Source organism: Solanum pennellii, chromosome 7 (assembly GCF_001406875.1).
Source record: "Solanum pennellii chromosome 7, SPENNV200".
NCBI classification, from domain to species: Eukaryota; Viridiplantae; Streptophyta; class Magnoliopsida; order Solanales; family Solanaceae; genus Solanum; species Solanum pennellii.
In genome coordinates this window covers 1,654,167-1,677,027 of record NC_028643.1, presented here as the reverse complement: position 1 = coordinate 1,677,027, position 22,861 = coordinate 1,654,167, and the positions used below count along the sequence as shown (strand labels likewise).

At 34.1% G+C, this 22,861-nt stretch overlaps 1 protein-coding gene across 1 annotated transcript; it reads right to left on the bottom strand.

Annotated features, from left to right (window-relative positions):
* Positions 1-20,254, bottom strand: LOC107026376 (diacylglycerol kinase 4-like). Its single transcript, XM_015227325.2, has 12 exons — positions 19,847-20,254; positions 16,482-16,604; positions 16,236-16,373; positions 16,049-16,134; positions 11,402-11,489; positions 7,804-7,879; positions 6,580-6,662; positions 6,153-6,223; positions 3,833-3,910; positions 3,494-3,581; positions 2,566-2,682; positions 1-438 (listed from the first exon to the last, which is right to left on the bottom strand). Exons 1-12 carry the CDS (start codon positions 20,195-20,197, stop codon positions 280-282), a joined length of 1,458 nt encoding a protein of 485 aa, XP_015082811.1. The 5' UTR covers positions 20,198-20,254; the 3' UTR covers positions 1-279.
* Between the last annotated feature and the right edge of the window lie 2,607 nt (positions 20,255-22,861).

Sequence of the window (22,861 nt, the reverse complement as noted above, 5' to 3'; positions counted from 1 at the left end):
GGGAACAACTCGACACTCAAATAAATCATACATTTTACCTATAGAGCTGTGCCAATTCTTGACTAATCTCTTTACATAACCAAATCATGAATAAATTTACAATGTTAACATGTTTGGCAAATTATATCTTAAATTACATAGCCCAGAATTGATTCAGTTTCCTGATCTTGGGAGCTAGAAAGAATTACTTTACACAAATTTACGGAGAGGAAAAAGAAACTATCTAGAACAGAAAAAGAAAAGAAAAGAAAATGTAAAATACAATTTGCATAGATATATTTACTCTCCATGGACCATAGTAGACTGAAAGGGTACTTTCTTGATTTCCACAAAGGTTGAAAATTCCTTGTTCATAGGTTGCTTCCATGGTTCACCATCCACCTGCATATAGGCTTCTTTCCATTCGCCGCCTCGTAATTCAAACCTCATTGCTGAAGCCTATAAAATAGAACAGAATTTTTTGTAATTCAAACAACTTGGACCAGCTTTCAGTGACAATGTCAAACAAATGAACTAATGGAAACATGAATATGAGCGCCATGGCGTTCTCTTAGCAAATGTGTGTGTGGGAAAGCGGGGAGGTGGGGAATGGGTGGGGTGTTAATCACGTTCTCTGTTGTGACACCCTCAAGAACCATAGACTTAATTGAAACCTATATTGCAAGGTTTTTTGGTTAGGTCTAGATGGGAATAAGTAACCATTTTGTGGCTTGGCAAACACTTTGTTAAACCCTACAAAGAAGGGGACATCAGTTTCAGGAGATCGTTTGATACATGCCAAGCCTTCAACACTAAGCGATGGTGTATTTTGTGAACTACCAACTCACTTTGGAGTGAGTTCATGAAAGCCAAATACCTCACTAATATCCATCCTATCTTGATGTAAAAGCAGATTATTCATTCTCATAGCTGGAAATTTGAGTGATATTAATTTCTAATTGTTTATAAAAAAAAAAGTCATATAAAAGACTACTGACGCCAACATCCTTTTGGTATGATATATGGTCTAGCATTGGACCTCTTCACCAGACGGTTCCCCTTGGCCTTAACCTAGGGAACTCTAGGATGAAAGAGGTCCAGAAGAATGGTGCAACAGGAGGGTTCTTCTCACTCAACTCCCTATTGACACAACAAACAAGATCAGGGAGCTTCAAATCTCCCTGAATATTTCAAAGGATGACAGGGCCATATGGATGCCAACCTCCACAGGCAGTTTTCTATTGGTTCAGCTTGATATTATCTGAACTCTGAGACAGAAGTGAGCTCCTAATCATGTTGATAACAAGTTCTGGTACAAAAGCATACTTCCTAAGATATATTTTATCACTTGAGGGCCCTTCATAATAGACTAGTTACTGACCAAAGAGGAGCTAGATTTGGTATCATTATGATCCCCAAATGCAACTGCTGCAGTGTCAACAACATTTGGGAGGAACTTGGGATTGCAGACCACATGTAATGCCAGGGTGACCATAAAAAGCTGTGAATTTATTTTGGTGGTCCTCTAGGCATTAACTTGAGCAATTCAAGTCTTAAAGTGGCCCTCCTTAACTGGCATGCATTGCTAGGATACATCCCATTTTCATTTGCTGGGCAGCCTGGAGGTCTAGGTTTAATAGCAAATTTGATGATGAAAAACCTTCTTTGTATAAGATCAGCTACTAACATTTTCTAACATATGCAGGTACTCGATACTCAGTTTGTATGAGCCAGAGTTGGAGACACTTGGGAGTCCATATGTCAACCATGTGATGCAGACATACACCAAAGAACAATCACAGAAGTCAAATGGATCAGATCTAGGGAGACTGGAATCAAGCTAACTACTGATGGGGGTTGCATGAGGACGGATTATAAGAGATAATCTTGGCAGCACCATTTTTGCATACTCTATTGCCCTGGGACAAGGCACCAACAACATGGCTAAAGCTGTTTAATTACTCTTAGGCATCAAATGGTGTGTCAACAATGGGGCACCAACCATGTTTGTGGAGAAACAGACTCCATACTAATTGCTAAATGTGCCAAAAAGGATGGAAGATCATGGATTCCCTCCTATAAGCCACTGCTTCATAGAAACAAAGAAACCTGCTGACAATTTAGCTTCTATTACCAATGCAGAGTAGTGTCGATGCAAGTGTTAGATTCCTTTTCTGAATTACCTGTGCAGATCAAACAGTTGGTTACCATGAACAGATGAAACTTTCCATCATTCAGAAACTAACAGAATATGCCTAGCAACATCATCTACTATCCCCCTGAACAAATGAGCCAAAGCCTCTTTTGGTTTGGATGGATTCGTGCAAATATATTAGTCTCATCTCACTGATCGTGTATAAAAGTTAGGGATGCCAAACTCATTTGTAACTTTTTGCACATCAATAATCAATGGAGGTTCTTGAATTATTATTTTTTCTAAAAAGAGGAAAAGTAACCAAGAAGAGATGAAAAATTATAGCACTCTCCAGATTTCATTCAGCAATCTACAGGAAACTGTGAAGTAATGCATGTGATGAATCCATATGATATAGAGAACAGGTTCTAGTGAGTAAGTGAGTAAAATACCTGGGCAATATGTTTGGCAGAGATGAGTTCAACCATAACCATAGAAGCATGCCATCCATGTTTCAGGCCAAATATTTCAACATATCCATCATCTGCTTGGGCTTCAACAAAACCTTTCTGAAATTTCAAAAGCAAGAGAAAAGAAATCAATATTATTGTTTAACAGGATATTACAGCAGATAATACACTGGCTTCCATCATCATTTGTGAAAAATTGGCAACTGATCAATCCGAATATTCAGTAGGATCACAATATTATGGGAAACCAACCCTTTCATCACCCCAAAATACAGCTTTCTGATTTTTTTTCCTGAAGTTTATGATAGAGAGTCTGCAGTGCCCAGGCCACTGATATGCAGTTTGTTTAGTGTAATAGAAGATCAGAAACAACAAAACATTGAACAATTTGGCACTTGGGGTTTGTCTCTAACTGTGCTCTAAAGAATTTTTTAATAGCACAGAAATAATGCCAAATTCATCTTACAGTTGCTAAATTGATTCACTCTTTTTTTTTAATAAACATGAAATTATACCATATTCAGTACTTGAAGCAGAAGCTGGACTCAAAATAAAGCGCTTGATAAAATGAAAGGAACAATCAACTTGTTCTACTGAAATTTCCAAAAGATTTCAACAAACATCCAGATTGACATTGGTAAAGTGATGACTAACTTAAAAAAATTCTTAAAGAAGAAAGTAATCATCAAGTTCACATTCCAATATTAAGATCTTCTAAGTGTTCTGCTTAATCATGATCTCAACTGCCCAACAAGTCTATTTGTCTACCAGGGGCATCATTCAAGTCCATTAAGGTGCTTACAGCCCTCTACAGACATAATACTAGGAGTAAACGGACAAATGCAAAATGGAAGTGCATCACTGGGATCAAATTTACCATCCTATGTGCCTCGTACCAAAAAAAAATTACCTTCTCCAAGTACTCTGGCTTCAAATTCCCCCATGGATTCCTCCCACTGCCATAACTAGGAAGATTCAAAGTCACTATAGACCGAACACTGCAATGTGAAAGGATTACGAATGTGAGGTCAAACATAAGGAGGGTACAACTATAAAACTTCAAAACATGTTACAACTCATTAGGAGCACTATAACTAGCATTATTTTTCAGTATGATTGACTATATTTTCCCCAAATCAGAAAAAGAGAACAACTATTATATTGAGGTTATCCAAGCGATTCTGCATTTTGCTATGAACTATTTAAAATAATTGCGCCGATTAATAGACGCCAAAGGACAAATATCAACCTTGAAGGTATAGGGACTTGCTCCCACTTTGAGCTATTGACCTTCTTGACATATAAGCGCAGAATGTTATTTAATCCCCTGCATCAAAAAAATTCATTTTGGAATCAGAGATATGCTTCAGTATACTAGATTCAGTAACCATTAGATCCTCTAAAAGATAATAATTTAAAAAAATGGCAAAAAATCTTTCACAAGATATTTTCTAAATGGTGGCCCATTATCCACCGAGTTTAGAAGGCTGTGATTGGTCCAAAGGGCGAGTCACAGGCAAATTTCTCGGTAATTAGAAAAAAAAAAGATATTTTCTAAATGAAGTAATTACATGACACCAAAAGCAAGTATAATTGTTTCCAATACAAGTTTGGAAGGTCAAACACACCATATCAAAAGCCATGATATATCGGAAGAAGAGGAAGAGGGCATCCATCACATATGACCATTCATGATGATAAAAAATTTCCAAAGTCATACCTAATGATATAGCTATAGTAGTATTCACATTCAGCAAGTAATAACTGCAATTAAAAAAAATAGCAATCTGCATCAGCAAATGCAACTCAATAAGTGCAAGAAGCAAACTCGCACCCCTGAGACTGATAGATGGAGAAATATGAGCTGTCTATAGCCAGGGAGCTTTCTTCCCTGCTATTTGGAATCCTAAGGGAAACACTTCTCTAGAGGCTTCAAACTGGGTTGCAAGGCTTCAGCAAGGATAAGCAGACGATACAATTAATAAATGCTTTGAAGCTCTCCTGTGCATTAGATCCAAGAATCTAGACGAGACGCTAAGGTTAGTGTAAATCTCGGTATGTTAAGCAAAATTTCTCAAGCCACCTGATGTACCAACGTTGTTCCAATCTGGGAATAAGGTAAATTGTATCACTATGTCAAGTTCTTTTCCACTTGTATTACAGGATGAGAGCAACTCCCACTCCCTTATATTTCGGCAAGTTTGACAGGCATGCCAGACTTTTGGAACTTACTTTTCTTTTTAATCAATAAATATAACTAGTCTATAAAGACTAGGAGGACTCCAGGACTGCTTGTGCACTCATGAATCGTGCCTACAGGTAATAAGTCTAAATACTCACAGATTTGCGATTGTGCTTCTCTCATTTCGAATACAATGAGTTTGCATCATGATTTACTGACATACCAAATACATTTTAAAGCATTATCTACTACTGGTTTGAAGGATATACTATTAATGTTGAACTCAATATGCCCAAATCATTACTTGTGCATTCATTTGTCCAAACCTTCTCAAATTTGTAACTATTTTTTATGAAGAAATTTCAAATTTGCAACACAACAAATGTGAACTACTAACACCTTAAAAATGATGTAGAATGTCCAAATATAGAACATAGAAAAGAAGTAAAAATGCATAAACGACACTACTAGTAATAATATGCCCCAATCTCAACTAGTTAGAATCGGCTCTATGGATCCTATATAACCATTCCATCTATTAGGGCTCACCCCATCCTTATACTCAATAATTTATTGAAAGCAAATAAGAGGTTCTATTGCACTAGATATTTTCTAAAACGCATACTTATTCATGCACTCAATAAATTGACTGGTGCAAAAGCATATACTCCGAAAAAAAGGAGGGAGAAAAGCACAGGAAACTTAAACTGCATTACGAATAAGTACATCTTTTTGGACAAAAAACTGATACATATGATTTTCCAAAAGTATAATTGTCATGCCACAACAAACAGATGATGTTGAAAATTAAATTTCAAAATCAGTATCTATATATTTTATTTGAGACACGGAAATCTTCAAGACAAGCTACATGTTATTGAGTAGTTAGAAAGTAAATGGAGTGGTTTCTTGTGCGTGATTTTGACCAAAAAATCATTAGTTTTAAGTAGTACTTCAAGAAAAGATTTTAAAAACACATGTTAAAACAATCTACAACGACATTTGTGGTCCGTGATAATTGATCTCTAATACAAAATGATCTTGAACCTGTCAACATTTGCTTTCTTTCATGCCTAACAATATCAGTGTTCTGCATTTGTTGTTAGATGTAAGCTATGATAGGCCAGCTAAACAAGGTACAAAGAAAAATATGTCATTCTAAGATAAGGATTAGTCAATCCCAGCTAGAAAAATGACAAAGCAGGGCCTTTCTGAAGGATGAAGCTATACTAATTATATCTCTATCTTACTCTGACCCCAATCTATGATGAACCAGACAAGTGAGGTAAGCATATTGTATGATTATGCATGTAGGAAAAAAACAAATAAAAACAAACAGCTGTTGCATGCGGAATTTGAGAGGATAACTGAGTGAGGAAGTTCGAACCTTAAACCAGGATCACTGCTACAAGGTGCAAAGAACCAGCCTTGCTTGCAACTATATCCTGAGTAAATCAACTGCAGAAAACATTCTTGTCAGAATCTAGAACATTGTACTTCATGAAATCAAATATAATGTACTGGAGAGAAGTAAAAACACCAATTACTATACACTTCAAAGTTGTCTATGCCTTTGTAACAGAACTCTAAAAGACAAGTATACAGTTCAAAGTTGTCTACACTTCAGACAAGTTTTTATCAAATTTTCAATATCCCTTTCCTTTCTGGAGGTGTTGCTGGTACAGCCTTTTTTTTCATTTTGACAAGTATATGCTTTTATCAAGTTGATTTAGGAAAATCAATGATCAAGCAACTTCAAAAAATTAAAACTAAATTATGCAAACAAGTTTATGATCAAGAGCAAGAGCATCAACCTTATTTGATAGAGGACCTTGAGCAAGGTATGGCTTTTCATTCCGTAGATGGTGAAAACCATAGGCAACTTGCGCATCCATCCCTGCAATAGTTATGGTATAGACAGACTGTCACAGCTGCTTGTTCATCATGCATTGTTGACCATAAATAGAAGTAAATGTTGACAAGTGAACAAATAGGCAATTTTCTTTGTTGCTACTTATGATTTTGTTTACTTGTCTAAAGAATGCCTTTTCTTCTTGAGTCAGGGTAAGTTGGTGTTAGACACCAAAGTTGTTTCTTTCTTTAGTGGTTAAAATATTATCCTCCCCCTCCCAGTTTATTTGGCATAATTTCACTAGATAAGGAGTTCAAGAAAGAAATGAGAAATTTTGTCACAGAAGCTAAGTATGCATAAAATACCAAAAGCAACCTTCTAATTGGGTCCAAAACAATTCATGCCAACTCTTGGCAGAGCATCTCAATAAGGTGAATATAAATATTAGCAAAATTTAAATATAGAAAGGTGACGGTCAATTTCGAATGGATAAAATGGAAATTGTGCCATTAAATTGGACAAAGGGAGTAGAAGATTTCAGAAATGGAAACAAAAATGGTAAGCCATTTTTTGAAATGTGACAACACTACCAGATATTCTTAAAATTAAAGAGTGGCAAAAGATAACTCTGTCCTGGTGGATGGTAATAGTTTTAGTTGGATCAACAACAAAAAAAATAACTAAAAGAACTAAAGGACAGAGGGTGTAATGATTTACTTCCATAAAAAGACTCTAGGAGCTCAGGATGGCAGATTTTGCAAAAAACGGTTTTCTGTTTATGTTAAATTGTGCAAGATTTCACGAAGAGGAAAATACTTCTTAGATACCAAAATAGCATCTCTCCCTATCAATTCAGTAATAGCAGTAATTATAGTTTTATAACTCCAAAAACAACTACAGCTCTCATAATTATCAAAAGTGGTGGTAGAATGGTGGTGAAAGAAACTAATTTTCTGTTAGTAGTAACTCCAAAATATTGACACTGAAGTACAAGTGTTGGTAGTGGGAATATATGCATTAGTAGAAGCACTATCAACTAAGAATAGTAGTATCAGATTAAGCATTAAGATTTGATATAGACCAGTCATATGCTTTGCCAAGATAGCAACAATAAACATATATAAACTAATAAATCATGACATGGAAAGTATTGATGCTTTAGTTAGGCCAAGTTACTGTTGCACACCTATGCTAAAGTAATTGTAAAATACTCCTTGATAATAGGACGACTTCTCTGGTAATTCCCCATCAATTTCCAGTTCCTGCACAACAAATGTCATGGATGAATCAATAAACATTGCTAGAAAAATTTTAAGTGTTCATTATGACTCAATTTGTAATTAATAATTGAAAAGGAAGAAGAAGTTTATCCTTAAAGACAGTTGATGGACAAAATGAACTTTTGGCATATCCATTCAATTAAACAAGGAATGAAATCAACAGACATACCATAGCTTGCAACTTGCAAACACTCCCTATATAAGCTGACAAGACAATACTCACATAAGCAAAATAATACTCACATAAGCAAGACACATAGGAATTGCTGTAATATTACATTTGGAATGAACACCTTGCAAGTGATACTAGACGCTAAATTCCCACAATAAGTATCTGTAGTAAAGCACCTTTCGAAGCTTAGCTAATTTACTAGGACCTACAAAGTACCACTGAATGAACGATGAATGATTTTCATCAAGAGAACATAAGTATCTATTAACACATCTACAGCATATTGATTTCCTTGGACCCTATAAAGTATCAATAAATGACTTCTACATGGAGAATCATTACTATATATTAACAAATTTATAACAGTGAGATTTCCTTGAACTCCAAATTGCCTAGGACAAATTGCAGATGAATGTGTGGCATACTAAGATATATAAGATCCAGAACGAAGTTACTAGGGACAAGGTGTGAGCGGCCCATGTGGTGGACAAGATAAGAAAGGTTGAGATGGTTCGAGCATGTAAAGAGAATATGCATTGATGTCCTAGTGAGAGGTTGGTTTTAGTGGGTATAAAAGAGGTAGATGTAGGTTGAAAGAGGGGGGGGGGGTTATTAGACAAGACTGGCTCTTGAGCAGGTCACCATGGACATGACCCTATATAAAGAAGACATGGAGTTCAAGGATTAGGGTAGAGGGTTAGTAGGTGGTTGAGCATTGTCTAGTTCCCTTATCAATATTTTTATACTTTGCTACTATCTTACTTTTTTTATCTAGTATTCCATGTCTTATTTGCTTCGATTATCATATTATTTGTTGCTGGCACTTGTTCTCTTCTTAATTGTTTTCAGCACGGTTTCTTCGATTTTGTACTTGTTTACATGTTTTTTGATACTTTTTCTGATGTCTATCAAAAACAAACTTTCTATCTTCACAAAGTAAGGGATAAGGTTAGTACACAACACCCTCCCTAGACCCCACTTGTTGAGGTACACTATATATGTTGTTATACAATTAATATATAATATATTGATATAGAAAAAAAAAATTAATCTAAATATAAGCTTTTGTTTTAAAAGGTTTTTTGGGACTTGTAGAACCCTGGGAAACTCATTTGCGAGGCTTAATTTTGTAACTTATGCCCCAAACCTGACCGTGCGCACTAAACACATCTAACACTCATCACTCGGTGCTTGCTCAAAAGTTCATACCAAAATCATGTGTCCAATTCCCTAATTAACATTGTTAACCCTCAAATTCTTTAACAAATGAATAATAATGTTCAATTCATTTATAGAATTATGAAGATTCAGAATAACTCAAATAATGAGTCATAGTATTGCATATTTACTAATTGAGAACATGTTGAGGATGAATATCATTTGAACATCCTTTCGAAAATAGCTAGATAACTTAAATTTCATATCCCTCATTTTTATTGATTCTCATATCTAATTTCTATGTCTCAAAATTATCATATTTCTATTTTTTTGCTATTTGAAAGCAATTTTGTATTTATTCATGAAAGAGTACCAGATTTCACTGGGTATGTTCTTCTTGTTAAGAAATTATGATATTTCAATGTTTATAAGTTAAGAAGTATATTAATTTGTATCTATTGATAACTTTACATTATTGTGTTGTTATACTTGTAAAATATCCTAGATATTTTGTTTTGAATGAATTGTTTAATTTTCTTTAACTTTTAAGGAAGTTGTAAATTTTTTTGTTAATATGCTATTTTGTAGATGTGTAAATTAAAAGATCAAAGATCCATGGGACATGTCTCAATACTTACATCCCCCGTACTAAGTAAAACATCCCACCTTTCAAAATCTCATATAAACTAAAATTTAATTGATTAGAGAATAATACAGACTTATAATATAATTATTATTTGATTAGAAAGAACAAATACTTGATTAAAAAAAATCATAAAATAGTACAAGTGCAAATCGAATCTCATTTTATTTCATCTTGATATTGTCGCAGTATTTGTTACAGACATCCAACTTAATAATGGTTTTTCTATTTTTTATCCTTTTTTTTTATGACCATGATGTTCGTGCCAGCTTTCGCACACCTCGACTAATTCCATGGGATACCTATCACCTCCTACCAACACCAGGTACCAGGTAACTCTATCCACCAAGGCTAAGACAAATGGGAAGAATCACCTAGTGTTTTTTTGTCTCCATTGAGTTTTGAACCTGAGACCTCATGATTCTCAACCACTTCATTGACCACTATGCCACACCCTTGGCTGCATTTACTATCTTTGTATTTCTCATTTCTTTTTTTGTAAGAGTTGTATGCATTTTATTCTTATTACATTATGTAAATTTTAAGACAATTGTTTGTATTGATTGAAATGTCTTGTTTGTGATAATTAATTAATAAAGGGAATTGCTTTAGCTTTCCTTGAATATTTCTATATGTGTAAGGTACTAACATGATATAATTGAGATATTTCATGAAAAATCGAAGTCATAATTCTCATTATACGTAAGTTGAAGTTGAACAAACTATGATTAGCGACTTACCATACCGTACCACACTTAACCAAAATCGAACTGAAAAATACCGAACCAACTGAATTAATTTGTTATGGTAATGGTAGTAGTATTTTGAAAAACCAAAGTAACCGAACCGATATTTTTAATACCGGACCATGAAAACACCTAGCTTCTAGAAAGTGATCTAGCATACTGGAAAATAGCAGAGTGAGTGATCTCTATGGCTCAATAAACACATGCTTCAGATTGTAGGTCTTTCAGTATCACCTTTCTAGCTGGTGAGAAGGTCATTGGATTTAATAGGCAGCAGCTGCATGCTAGTTGGCCGATTATAAGTTGAGATTAGTTGAATGGACTAAAACTTAAGCAAAGTACTAAAACAAATGTGCTGCTCAAACTAGAGATCAACAACAAAGGGTAACGAGCTACAAGTACTTCTAGGAGCCAGGAAAGTCTGGGTGGAGGCTTTTGGACACCATGTAGTTGGTGGAAGCACTGCGATTAAGTAATCACTAACTGGATGTACTAGTTTACACGTGGACAGAAGGAGATTTTGTTTTTCTAAAAAAAAAAGTTACAAATCCAAATAAGTTATCCATCCAAGTATAATAAAATAATCAAAAAGACAAGTTCAAATATACTTCTGACTGAACGTGATAACCTTTATGAAGAAAACAAGAAGTGGAGAAATGACCAGAGACTAATGGAAAAGTTTGATTTCAGATTACTATATTAAGGGCGATAATGACAGATTAGGACCAATACATGTCCATTCGCGATACCAGTATGAGTTTCAACACAATAGGTATATCAATTACCTGATCAAGAGATGCAGAGTCTGAAGTTTTTAGAGAATAAGGCGTCTCCAGAGCTTCCCCAGCTGGCATTGATATTACAAGATTCCAACTGCAAAGAAAAGCTGCTAATTGAAAAAGTTGCTAAGAGCATGATGGAGGCTCAAATAATTCAGGGAAAAGACAAGGAAAAAATGACAACTAAGTCTCATTTTCATTCTAAAGTAAACACTTCTGTAACCGCATAAAATCATTGCTAAATCATGTCTGTTTTACCAATTTATCAAATGACACATTGATTTTACAATTGATAGACAAAAACAATAAATAAACACTTTGCAACATTATTACAAAGAAATACGAGCCTTACTTATGTTTCCAGCTAAGAAACTAGGTTTGAAATATTGCAACGGGAACAACTTTTAGTCTGTTTCTATTTGCCTTAGTGATGCATCATATCTAAAATGAGGTGTCATGGTGTATGTTATTTGTAGATGAAAATAATACTGATTGACAAGACTCACCATTAAAATTAACGCTAGGCTGGAAGTTTGGAGACAGACCTGGAGTCTAAAGGTTGAGCAGGACCAAACTGAATACTTGTAGTGCAAGTCCAGTGATGTAACTCGTGAGGTTTGCATTAACACGAGGCAAGATACAAAATCATCCCCAAGAGACGAAGTTTCAAGTATCTTGGGTATTTAACTCAAGGAAATGGGAAGATCAACGATGACAGCACACATCATACCCGAGTGGACGAAATGGAGGCTCGCCTCCGGAGTCTTGTGTGATAAAAATGTACCACCAAATCTTACTACAAAGTGGTGGTTAGGCCGATTAATTTGTATAGGGCAAAGTGTTAGACAATTACGAACTCTCATATTCAGAAGAAGAAAGTTGTGAAATGGGGATGTTGAGGTGGATGTGTGGACACACTAGGAAAGATAAATTAGAAATGAAGATATTCAGAGCAAGGTGGGGGTGGCCTCTGTTGTGGACAAGATAAGGAAAGCAAGGCTTAAGATAGTTCAAACAGGCGAAGAGAAGTCTTCAGCCTACCGAGGTCATTAGAATGGACATGGTGAATCTTCAGCCTACCGAGGTCATGACCTTAAAGAAAAGGATATGGAAGTTGCGTATTAGGTAGAAGGCTATTAGGTAATTGAGCATCGTCTCGCTTTCCTGCTGGATAGGCTTGGTGGTAGTTTGGTGCATTGCACCAGTTTTTTCTCTTTTCATACAGTTAGTATTAACACTATTCTAGTAGCTTTTTCTGTTACTACATGTTATTTCTTATGCTTCGGTATTAACACAATTCTAATAATTTCTTGTCCTTTGATTTCTGTTACTACATGTTGTTTCTTATGCTTCGGCTATCACATTATTTTTGTTGTTACTATTCTTTTTTTGAATGTTATGTCATGTTGTCCCTATTATTTGTTGTGTCTTTTGTACTTTTGTATTTTACGTTCCAAACTGTTTTGGTAAGTGTTACTTGAGCCGAGGGTCTTTCGGAAACAAACTCTACCTCCACAAGGTAGAAGTAAGGTCTTTGTACATTATACCCTACCAATACCCCAGTGTTATGAAAAGGCGCTCGCCTCGTCGCCAAAGGCGAGAGGCGAGGCGAGGCGAGGGTGGCTCGCCATTCTCTGGCGAGGCGAGGCGAGGAGAAAAAGGCGAGCCCCTGGCGATCGATGGCGCTGAAATGGCGAGCGAAAGGCGCCGCCTTTTTGATTAAAAATTTTTGACTTAATAAAATTAGTCAAAATTAGGGTTTTTTTTTTTACTTTTGAAAATTTCTGAAATCCTCCACATCGCGACTCTCTCTCTCTCTCTCTCTCTCTCGATTCACTCTTCTCTTCTCCTCCATCGCGTCGCTGCTCCCTCGCTGTCCCTCGCTGTCGCGTCTCTGCTCCCTCGCTGTCGCGTCTCTGCTCCCTCGCTCTCCCTCGCTGTGGCGTCTCTTCTCCCTCGCCGACGACCCTCGCGACTCTCACTCTCTGTTTTCAGGTTTTCAGGTAATGTTTTCTCATTTCTGATTTCTCTCTTCTTCTTCTGTTCTTATTTTTTCTGTTCTTCTTCTTCTTCTGTTCTTATTTTTTCTGTTCTTCTTCTTCATTTTTTTTTTTTAATTTTGGTAAGCAGCAGTCAGGCAGTGCTTACTGCTTTGTGTAAGTGTAACAAGTGTTAATTTTTTTTTAAAAATTCTTTTCCTAATTATTTATTCCAATATTTCTAAACAGCGAATTAATTGAATTGTTTGGTCTTTAAAGTTTTAGACATTTTAGTATCTACTATTGGTTTTTGAATTGAATATTTGCTAATATGTGTTATTGCTATTAAGACTTTGGATAAAATATGCAATTAAATATTTTTAATTTTTGGTATTAATTGGCGCCTTTATTCAAAAAGGCAAGCGCCTCGCCGCTCGCCTCGCCGCATGGCGAGGCAGGCCCTTGTCGCCTTTTGTCGCTTCTCGCCGTCCACAACACTGCAATACCCACATGTGGGATTGCACTGGATATGTTTTTGCATAGAAGTTGAAATTTAAAAAATATAAAGGAGTTTTAGAAACAAGAACTGCTCTTTTGAGAAAATGAAGATGAATTGCTTGGTTCTTTTCCATTTCTGGTGTAAACATGAATATCCTCAACAAGAAGAAGATGTTCCTAGCATTTTAGATAACTTATAAATTATAAGATTATAGAAGGTTAGTTTTTTTTTTGAAAATAATTATAGAAGGCTAGTTTTTACACTTCTGTGATCTTTGTTTTGCAAGTATTACTGGACTACTCCTGGAGTATCCCTCTGTTGATAATACAATTTACCTTTATCAAAAAAACGAAAATGAACTTCTGAAAGCAAACTCTGCTACTGATTCCAGATGTTCATTGACCTAGAAAAAACATATGGTAAGAACAACAAGAAAGGTCCTTTGGTGAGTTATTGAGAAAAAAGGAATTTGTATTTCACATATAGTGAAATATATAGGGTGTGTGAAGGCATCAATAACGTGCGGGAAATAGTAAAAGATACAAAGGGTATATTTATAACCATGGGTTTACACCAGGGATCGACATTGAGCTACTTGTTTGCCTCCTTGTGATGGAAAAGTTAATTAACAAAATACATGATGAGGTTTCATGGTGTATGCCATTTGTTGACAACATTATGCTAATTGACAAAACTAGCGAAGGTGTCAACCTAAAGCTTGAATTATGGAGAAGCCTTCTACAAAATTAAGGGGTCGTTTGATAGAGTGTATAAAAATAATGCACAATAGAGTGTATTTGTAATACTTGCATTAGTAATACAGTAATATTTGTATTAGTTATGCTTGCATTAGTTATACATAGATATTTTTTATGCATTGTTTGGTTGATGCATCAAAAAGAGTACGTATTGTATAAAATATTTATTTACAAAAGCATCCTCCACAACTATGGTTGGGAAAATGTAAAAGTACTTTTAAGGGGTAATTGAGTCTTGTATAACTAATGTATACATGGCATAAAAAATTGAACCAAACACGGTATTACTAATACACAACTAATGCAAGCATTATTTTTGTTAATATACTCTACCAAACGATCCATAAGTGTTTAGGATAAGTAGAAACAAAATTGAATATATGCACTGCCAGTTGAGCCTTCTAGAGAGTAATGTTTTAGGCAAGTAGAAAAAAGATCGAAAAAATGCACCGCAAGTTTAGTCAACATAAGAGAAGTGAAATTGAGGTGAGACTAGACGGGATTGCGGTTCCTAAATGTAAACAATTAAATATCTAGGAACATTGTTCCAAGAGAATGAAATAATGAAGATGCTACATATAGAATCAAAATCAGATGGTGAAATGGAGAAGTGCTACTGGATGTTATGTACAGAAGAACGCCTACCAAATAGATAGGTAAGTTCAAGTGGAAGTTATAAAATCAGCAATGTTACATGAGAGTAAAAATTAGGTCACTAAAATCCAACACATATACAAGATGTGAAGAGATGCGAGAGATGCGAATACTAAGATACATGTGCATAAAATACTAGAAAAGATTATAAATGGCCATATTTTTGAGAGCTTCAAGTAGCACACAGAGGATAAAATGAGAAAATACCGCTTGAGGTGGTATGGTCATGTCCTGCATCGACCACCATATAAACCCTCCGTAGATATGAAACCATTATGAGTAAAGGTGAAAAAGACTAGGTAGATCTAAAATCACTCGAAAAAAAGATGTCTTGAGGGATCTGTAATTTCTAAGGATTCATGCAAGTGTAGCAAAATACAGGACACAGTGAAAGATAGATCTATATAGCAAATACCTAATAGTTGGGATCACGTTTTTTGTCATGCTAGCATTTTTACTTTATGCTCTATGCTTTTCTAGGAGTTGTTCCCTTCAGACATTTTTATGTCTCTAGAAAATATTAAGAACTTCTAGTACTTTTCATGTTTATTTTTATTTATATAATATTGATTTAAGATGAGTTTAAATGGAGTAATGGTCACTATTGGTCAGTGAAGATTGATATAGTTGAACAGGATCGAGGCATAGTTGTTATATAAACTTCAAAAAGCAAATAGCACATTGTGTTTATGGTTTTAGGAGATTGACACCATGGAAATAAAAAATGTTTTATCAAGAACTACCTATAAAATAAAATATTCACCTATCTAGATGGCAGATAGGACCATTGGCAACCCTGTCAAGAATTCTTTTTGTGGCTGTCTTCCAGTTAAAAGGAAATGAACCACCCTGAAAAGTGAAGCTCCAAAAATTTATAAAAACTAGTCACAAGAAGACAGTAAGTACTGATGATTAAGCAAGTCTTGAAAAATATACCAATATGAACTTACCCAACCAAAACTCCTGGACAAGTCATTTCCTGTACCAAGTGGAATTATGCCAGTCGGTGGAACTGGATCCCGATCCTGTCTCTTAAGCTCACCAAGGCAGCCAAGAACCCAGCCAACAGTACCATCACCTCCTGCTGCCTGCAAAACCAGAAAATTGAACATGTAACTCCTTGATAAGAATGCACTGGGAGAATATGTTCTGTTTAAGAAGAAAAAAGGGGCAATTATGTTGCATCGTATGCATACCACGATCCTTATCTTTTCACGAGTCTCTTTCGCACAGGTGTCACCAAGAGCAACAAACTTCTCCAGGCAACTCAGTCCATATTGAACGAACTCATCAGGCTTCACAGTTGAAAGGTCAAAAACCTGGCACAGTTTAACGCAGACACAAATAAGATCAAAAGAAAATCAATGTGATTTCTAAAAGATATGACTATATAATAGAGATTTTGTCTTTTGACAAGTATTTAACATAGATATTACACTGTGTAATAATTTAAATAGATTTTTTCATATAAAGAACCTATTAACAACACAACCAGCAACTTCCCCCCTCCCAAGGAATATAATTGCTGCATCAGAGAAACCCACAAAGCTCAAAGTTTAGACAATAAGAAACCAAAGAGTAAATGAACAATTTTCAGGAAAAAGAAATGAATTATTTCTGCTATCGCAAATATGAGCAGTTTCTCTCACTTCAGGCAGCACATAATTCAATCACTTATTATGTATTCAGTAAGTAGAAAACAGATAGATAGAGAAAACTATCCTTCCTAATTCTCTTTTTGGTATCATTTTAATCCTTTCCACAGTATTAAATAGATTTTTATTTTTCCCAGGTGCATCATTCAAATGGAGATTTCAAGGCTCATACCAGGAGACTGGAATGATAGATGAATTACATGGAGATATCTTGGTCGTTCCAGGAGAATAGAGTGACAGATGAAGATGTTACACATCAAATCATAATCAGATGATTGAAATGGAGAAGTGCTATTGAGGTGTTACGTGATAGAAGTACGCCTACCCAAATGATCGGTAAGTTATATAGAACAGTTATGAGACCAGAAATACCACATGGGAGTGAAGATTGAGTCGTTAAAGTCTTAAACATCCCCAGGATGAGTTTCATAGAAATGTGGATATATAACCATACAAGACTAGATAAGATCAACGTTGACCATATTCACCAAAAGGTACAAGTAGCAGACATTGAGAATAAAATCAGAGAATATCGGTTGAGATGGTTTCAGTCATGTCCTGCATGACATCCAGATGCACCGGTCAGTATATGTGAAACAATGATGAGTGGAGGTGTAAAAAGCGGATTATAGACAAAAATCAACGAAGGAAGTTGTCTCAAAAGACGTAAGATTCCTTGGAAGCTATGCAATCTTAGCGAAAGATATGGCACAACCGAAGAGAGAAAGATAGTTCTGAATATGCTCTAGTCATGCTTTTTTCTTACGACCAGAAAATTCCAGCTGGGGCCAACCAATAGGATCAATCGCAGGCTTGAACTCAAAGGTAATAGTTCTGGTGTCCTTCTTCACTTAAATATCGGGTTTAGTTCGCATGGCGTAGGGCTCAAACCTGTGACTTGAGTCACAAGTCCCTAAACCTTTGCCAGTTGAACTAAACCTTTGGAGTTATAATGTACATTTGTTTAGGTTCTATGCCTTCTAAAGTCTTTTAGTCCTACTAGATGTTTTTATGTCAGTATAAAATATGGAGAACTTCTAGTACTTTTATATGTACTTTTATTTTGTATAATGTTGGCAACAAATGAATTTAAACGGGTAAACATGGTTAGTGAGGATTCAAATAGCATACCTCAACTTCTTTAAGTATGACGTGTAGTTGCTGTGTTGCATCAACATCTCACAGGGTATGACCTGGGTGTAGATACTTTAAAAATTGGTTCTTAATTTTCTTGGGTTGGGAAGAAGAACATATATTATTTAATTAAAACCTAAGGTGGTTCGGTACATGCCGAAACTGATCTTGGAGTATCCCCTCTTTCTATAACCAAAATAAATGCTCGCACCCATACAAGATCAAACAGTACAGACCTTCAGTTTACAAGACAGATGCTCTATCAACCACTAAGCCGTAGGGGCTGTGCTTGAAGTATCCCTCGAATCTATTAAAAACCTTCTAAACGTTGCAAATTACCAAGTCAGACTCATGCGCTACATCTGTTACTCGTTTCAGCCAACAGAACAAGTATTTTCTATTAACACAACTTTTCCGTCCATGGAAATTTGTTTTGAACAACTTTTGCTAACAGATAAATGCTTTAGGCATCACATTTGCAAAGCAAGTTGAGCACTTGAGCTACTTAGTAAAAGAAACTTCATGAAAGAGATAACAAAAGTTAAATCTTCTAACTTTACACAGCTCTGTTGAATAGGTTTACCATCTACTCATGTATGTGTCTCTCTTCACTACCTGGAATGTTTTTATTTTTATTTTTCTCTTGTCGTGGTTTTAACAGCTAAACTGAGCTTGAACAAACCAAAAAAAAACTAGAGGACAGTGCACCCTCAATACTCTTGAGTGCGTTCAACAAGAAACAACTCATATGAACCCTGTCCAGTTTCTCCCATTAAGTAATATACACATTTTATATGAAAATTGACCACAGTGTCAAGAGGAGAACAGGAATTCAAATGTATGTTGTCAAAAGCAACATTATAACATGGATTACAACCAATTTTATTCCAGAAGTTTCCATAAGCAACTCAAAAATAGCCTGAAGCCGAAAGTTAATTATGACACCTCCATATTTCTTGTTGACTTTGGTTACATACATTAGTATTTAGTAGCTGCAGTTTTAAGAAGAAACCCAAAATTGAACTAGAAAAGTTCACTTCTTCTATCATCTTTTCTATAAGGAATTACTTCTTTTAACTAATCAAAAGAAAAAACTTTATTTTATCATCTGCTGGAATCTGAGTCTTGAATTACAATGTCCCACCATTTCAACTACCTTTCACTTCCATTAATTTTGAAAAAGTACTCTTGAATTAAAGTGTGTGTAGTAACGCGAAGTAACCACTATAAATATATTCCTCATGTAGATAAAGGAAAGCCACAGAAAAAAAAAGTAAAATTGCATCATTTCCTCAGGTAGTACATGCCTAGATCATAACTCCAACCAAAATAGCTGCGCAATAAATACCCAGAAAAATGAATTGAAAAAGGAACTAAGTCCAATGAACAAAACTCCAACTCAACAAACAAACAAACAAACGAAACAACATACCAAGTGTAATTCCACGAGTGAGGTCAAGGGAGGACTTCATCTGAACTCCCTTCGGCAGAAACTTACACTGTTTATACTTCATACGTGGTTAAAATTGTTTTTTTTACATATATCCAACTTTTAATGTGTTAACTTCTTCGTATTTTGAACTCCTTCAATGAAAATCCGGGCTCATGCTTCATAGAGTTGTTTCCATAGACAACTCAGCAAACAAAAAATTCCATAATAACAAAAAGAAAACCAAACAGAAGACTGAACTTTACTATTCATAAAATTGATACCAAAAAATAAGATATACAAAAAAAATTACAAACACATAATTCATATAGCAAAATGTTACCTGTTCTTCACCCATAAGATCCTGCAACCTAGCTTTAAGTTCAGGTCCATGTCTACCACCACTTTTCGCATTAATAAAAACGACGATCGGCGATTCCGACGGCTGAGGAGGTTCAGCTACGGCAGCATTAGCCATATCATAATGCCGCATCACAGAATCAACATCCTTGTTCTGAATTGCTTCTCTCATCGCTACCCTTAAATACTCCGGTATCGTAATCCTCTTCCTCAAATCATCCTTCTGTATCGTCGAACCCGTACATCCCCATATTGAATCTATCACCGATGATCTCCCTGACGCCGTGTTCCGACTCGTTGATAAATCCGTCGTCGTTAACTCCGGCGAACCCATGTGAACTGACTAAATTACCCTTTTTTCCAAATTAAATTATATTATCAATAATTGATTAAAAGCTAAAAGATGTGTCAAATATGTATAGGAGCAAAAGGGTGGTGGGGTAGGGGGAAAGTGAAAATGAAGAAAAGCATTAAAATGGAATTTAAATTTGGTTTTAAGAAAAGAATATTTAAAGTTAAAAATTTTAGGATAAATATATAATACACAATTAAAATTTATATTTTTATTTTAATTAATCCGTTAAGAGTTTCGACGACTTAAAAAGTATTTACGAAATAGTAATTTAGTTTAGCACGATTATTTCGATCATAAGATCATTAAAGCAATCATTTATGGTTCTTATTTTTTTCTTAAGATATATTGTATATTGTTTTACAAAAATTCATGTATGATAAATTTGAGGGGGGAAATTGGGTAGAAAATATTAATTATTTACCTTAGTTAATGGATGAATCGCTGTAATAATTGAGAAATAAATAGTGTTGAGTTAATTGTAGCATTTTTTGTATGTGGTTATTTAATTTGTTGTCTCATTTATATCGTGACAATTGTCATGAACCTACATTAATATTCTTATATTTATATTCTTTTATTAGTCTTTCACTATTTTATTTTCTCGTTATTGAACATTTTAAAGTCTCTCAAACAGTCAAACTTCTACATTATGCAGAATCTAGAAAGATCGTATTTATTTATTGATATCTTCTTCAAATTTCAAACATTGAAAAAAAATTAATATTATTCGACATCACTATATTAACTTGTCATATTCAACTAAATACTATTTTCATATCATTAAAAAAAAAATCAAGTCAGATTGAGAGAACCTTATTTGTAGGACTACATTGAGTATGCTTTAGTTATTCAATTTATATATGTCAATTTTAAAAAAAATTCTTTATAATTTGATTTTAATTAGGCCCCAAAATTATTAAAACGGCTCATAAAAATAGTCTTAGAATAATTATTATTTGTAACTGGAAAAAAGAAATGAACTTGAAAACTTCAACTTATTGGGCAAAGGAAGAATATATACTTGGCCATGCTATGTTAATATTCCTTTAAAATCAAAATAGGACTTTGATCCAACTCATTATTATACTAATTTATGTAATATTCAGAGCATGATATATAGTTCAGAAGAATCATTCAATTTTCTAAAGAAATGTTATTTTGCTTACACTTCTATTATTTTTATACTTTTATTTTTATTCGTTTTTCATTATTTTATTCTCTCATTTTATTGAATATTTTAAAGTCTCTTAACGTTTATATTATGCAGAATTTATAACTTTTTGTTGTGTGTTTACAAAAAGATCAAATTTATTTTTGGTATCTTCTTCAAATTTCAAATATTGGAAAAAAATCATTTGATATCACTATATTAACTTATCAAATTCAACACAATACTATTTCGATATCATTACATTTTTCCATTGAAAATTTACATAGTGTACATCCTTACTTCATAAGGTAATGTATATCGTATTCTCTACGAACTTTATTTATAGGATTACATTGAATATTTTTAGTTATTCAATTTATATATGTCAATTACACAAAAATCTCTAAAAAAAAATTGACTTTAGGCGCCCAAACTTATTTAAACGGCTTGTAATATAATCTTTGAATAATTATTATTTGTAATTGAAAAAATAAATGAACTTGAAAATTTCAATTTTTTGGGCAAAGGAAGAATATATACTTGGCCATGGTATGATAATATTCTTTTAGGGAAAAGGGTCTGATATACCCCTCAACTTTGTCATTTGGAGCTGATATACCCCTCGTTATAAAAATGGCACATATATGCCCTTACCGTTATACAAACGGCTCACATATACCCCTGCCGTTACAAAATGGCTCGCATATACCCTTCATTTGACGGAAGTTAAAAAATTAGTTTTAAATTTATATTTATTACTTCTAATTTTTTTAAAAAAAATTATTTAGGGGTATATATGATTCTTCAATCAAAGTTTAATGTATATTTTAATTTTTTTCATACATAAATTATTTTTTCGCTTCTTTTATTATAATCATTTGAGTTTCTTATTCTTATTTTGTTTTTTCTTTCATTCCTTAGTTTAAAGAAAAAAAATTAAACTATTTTTTTTGTGTGTATTGTAATTTAATTTCGTATTCGAAGAAAAAATTTGATCATCTACAATAAGTTTTACAAGAATATTAGTGAAACATAAATAAATTTTATTATCAAAATAATAATTATAATTTAGTCATTGAAACAAAAAAAAGTCTAAAAAAATATGTCTAACGAGAATTAAATTTACTCATATGAAATTATATTTTTTAGAAAAAAATAATAAAAATTTAGATTAAAATTATATTTTTTTCATTTCCGTTAGAGGAAAAGGGTATATGTGAGCCATTTGTTTACAAGTAGGGCTATATATGAGTCACTTTCATAACAAAGGGTATATCAGCTCTAAATGACAAAGTTGAGGGGTATATCAGACCCTTTTCCCATTCTTTTTACATATCAAAATAGGACTTCGATCCAACTCATTATTATACTAATTTATGTAATATCCAATACATAATATATAGATCAATTTTCTAAACAATTGTTATTTTGCTATAACGTTACCTTATTTTTAAGAAAGACAATTACGCAACTAAAATATAGCTTATAAGTTA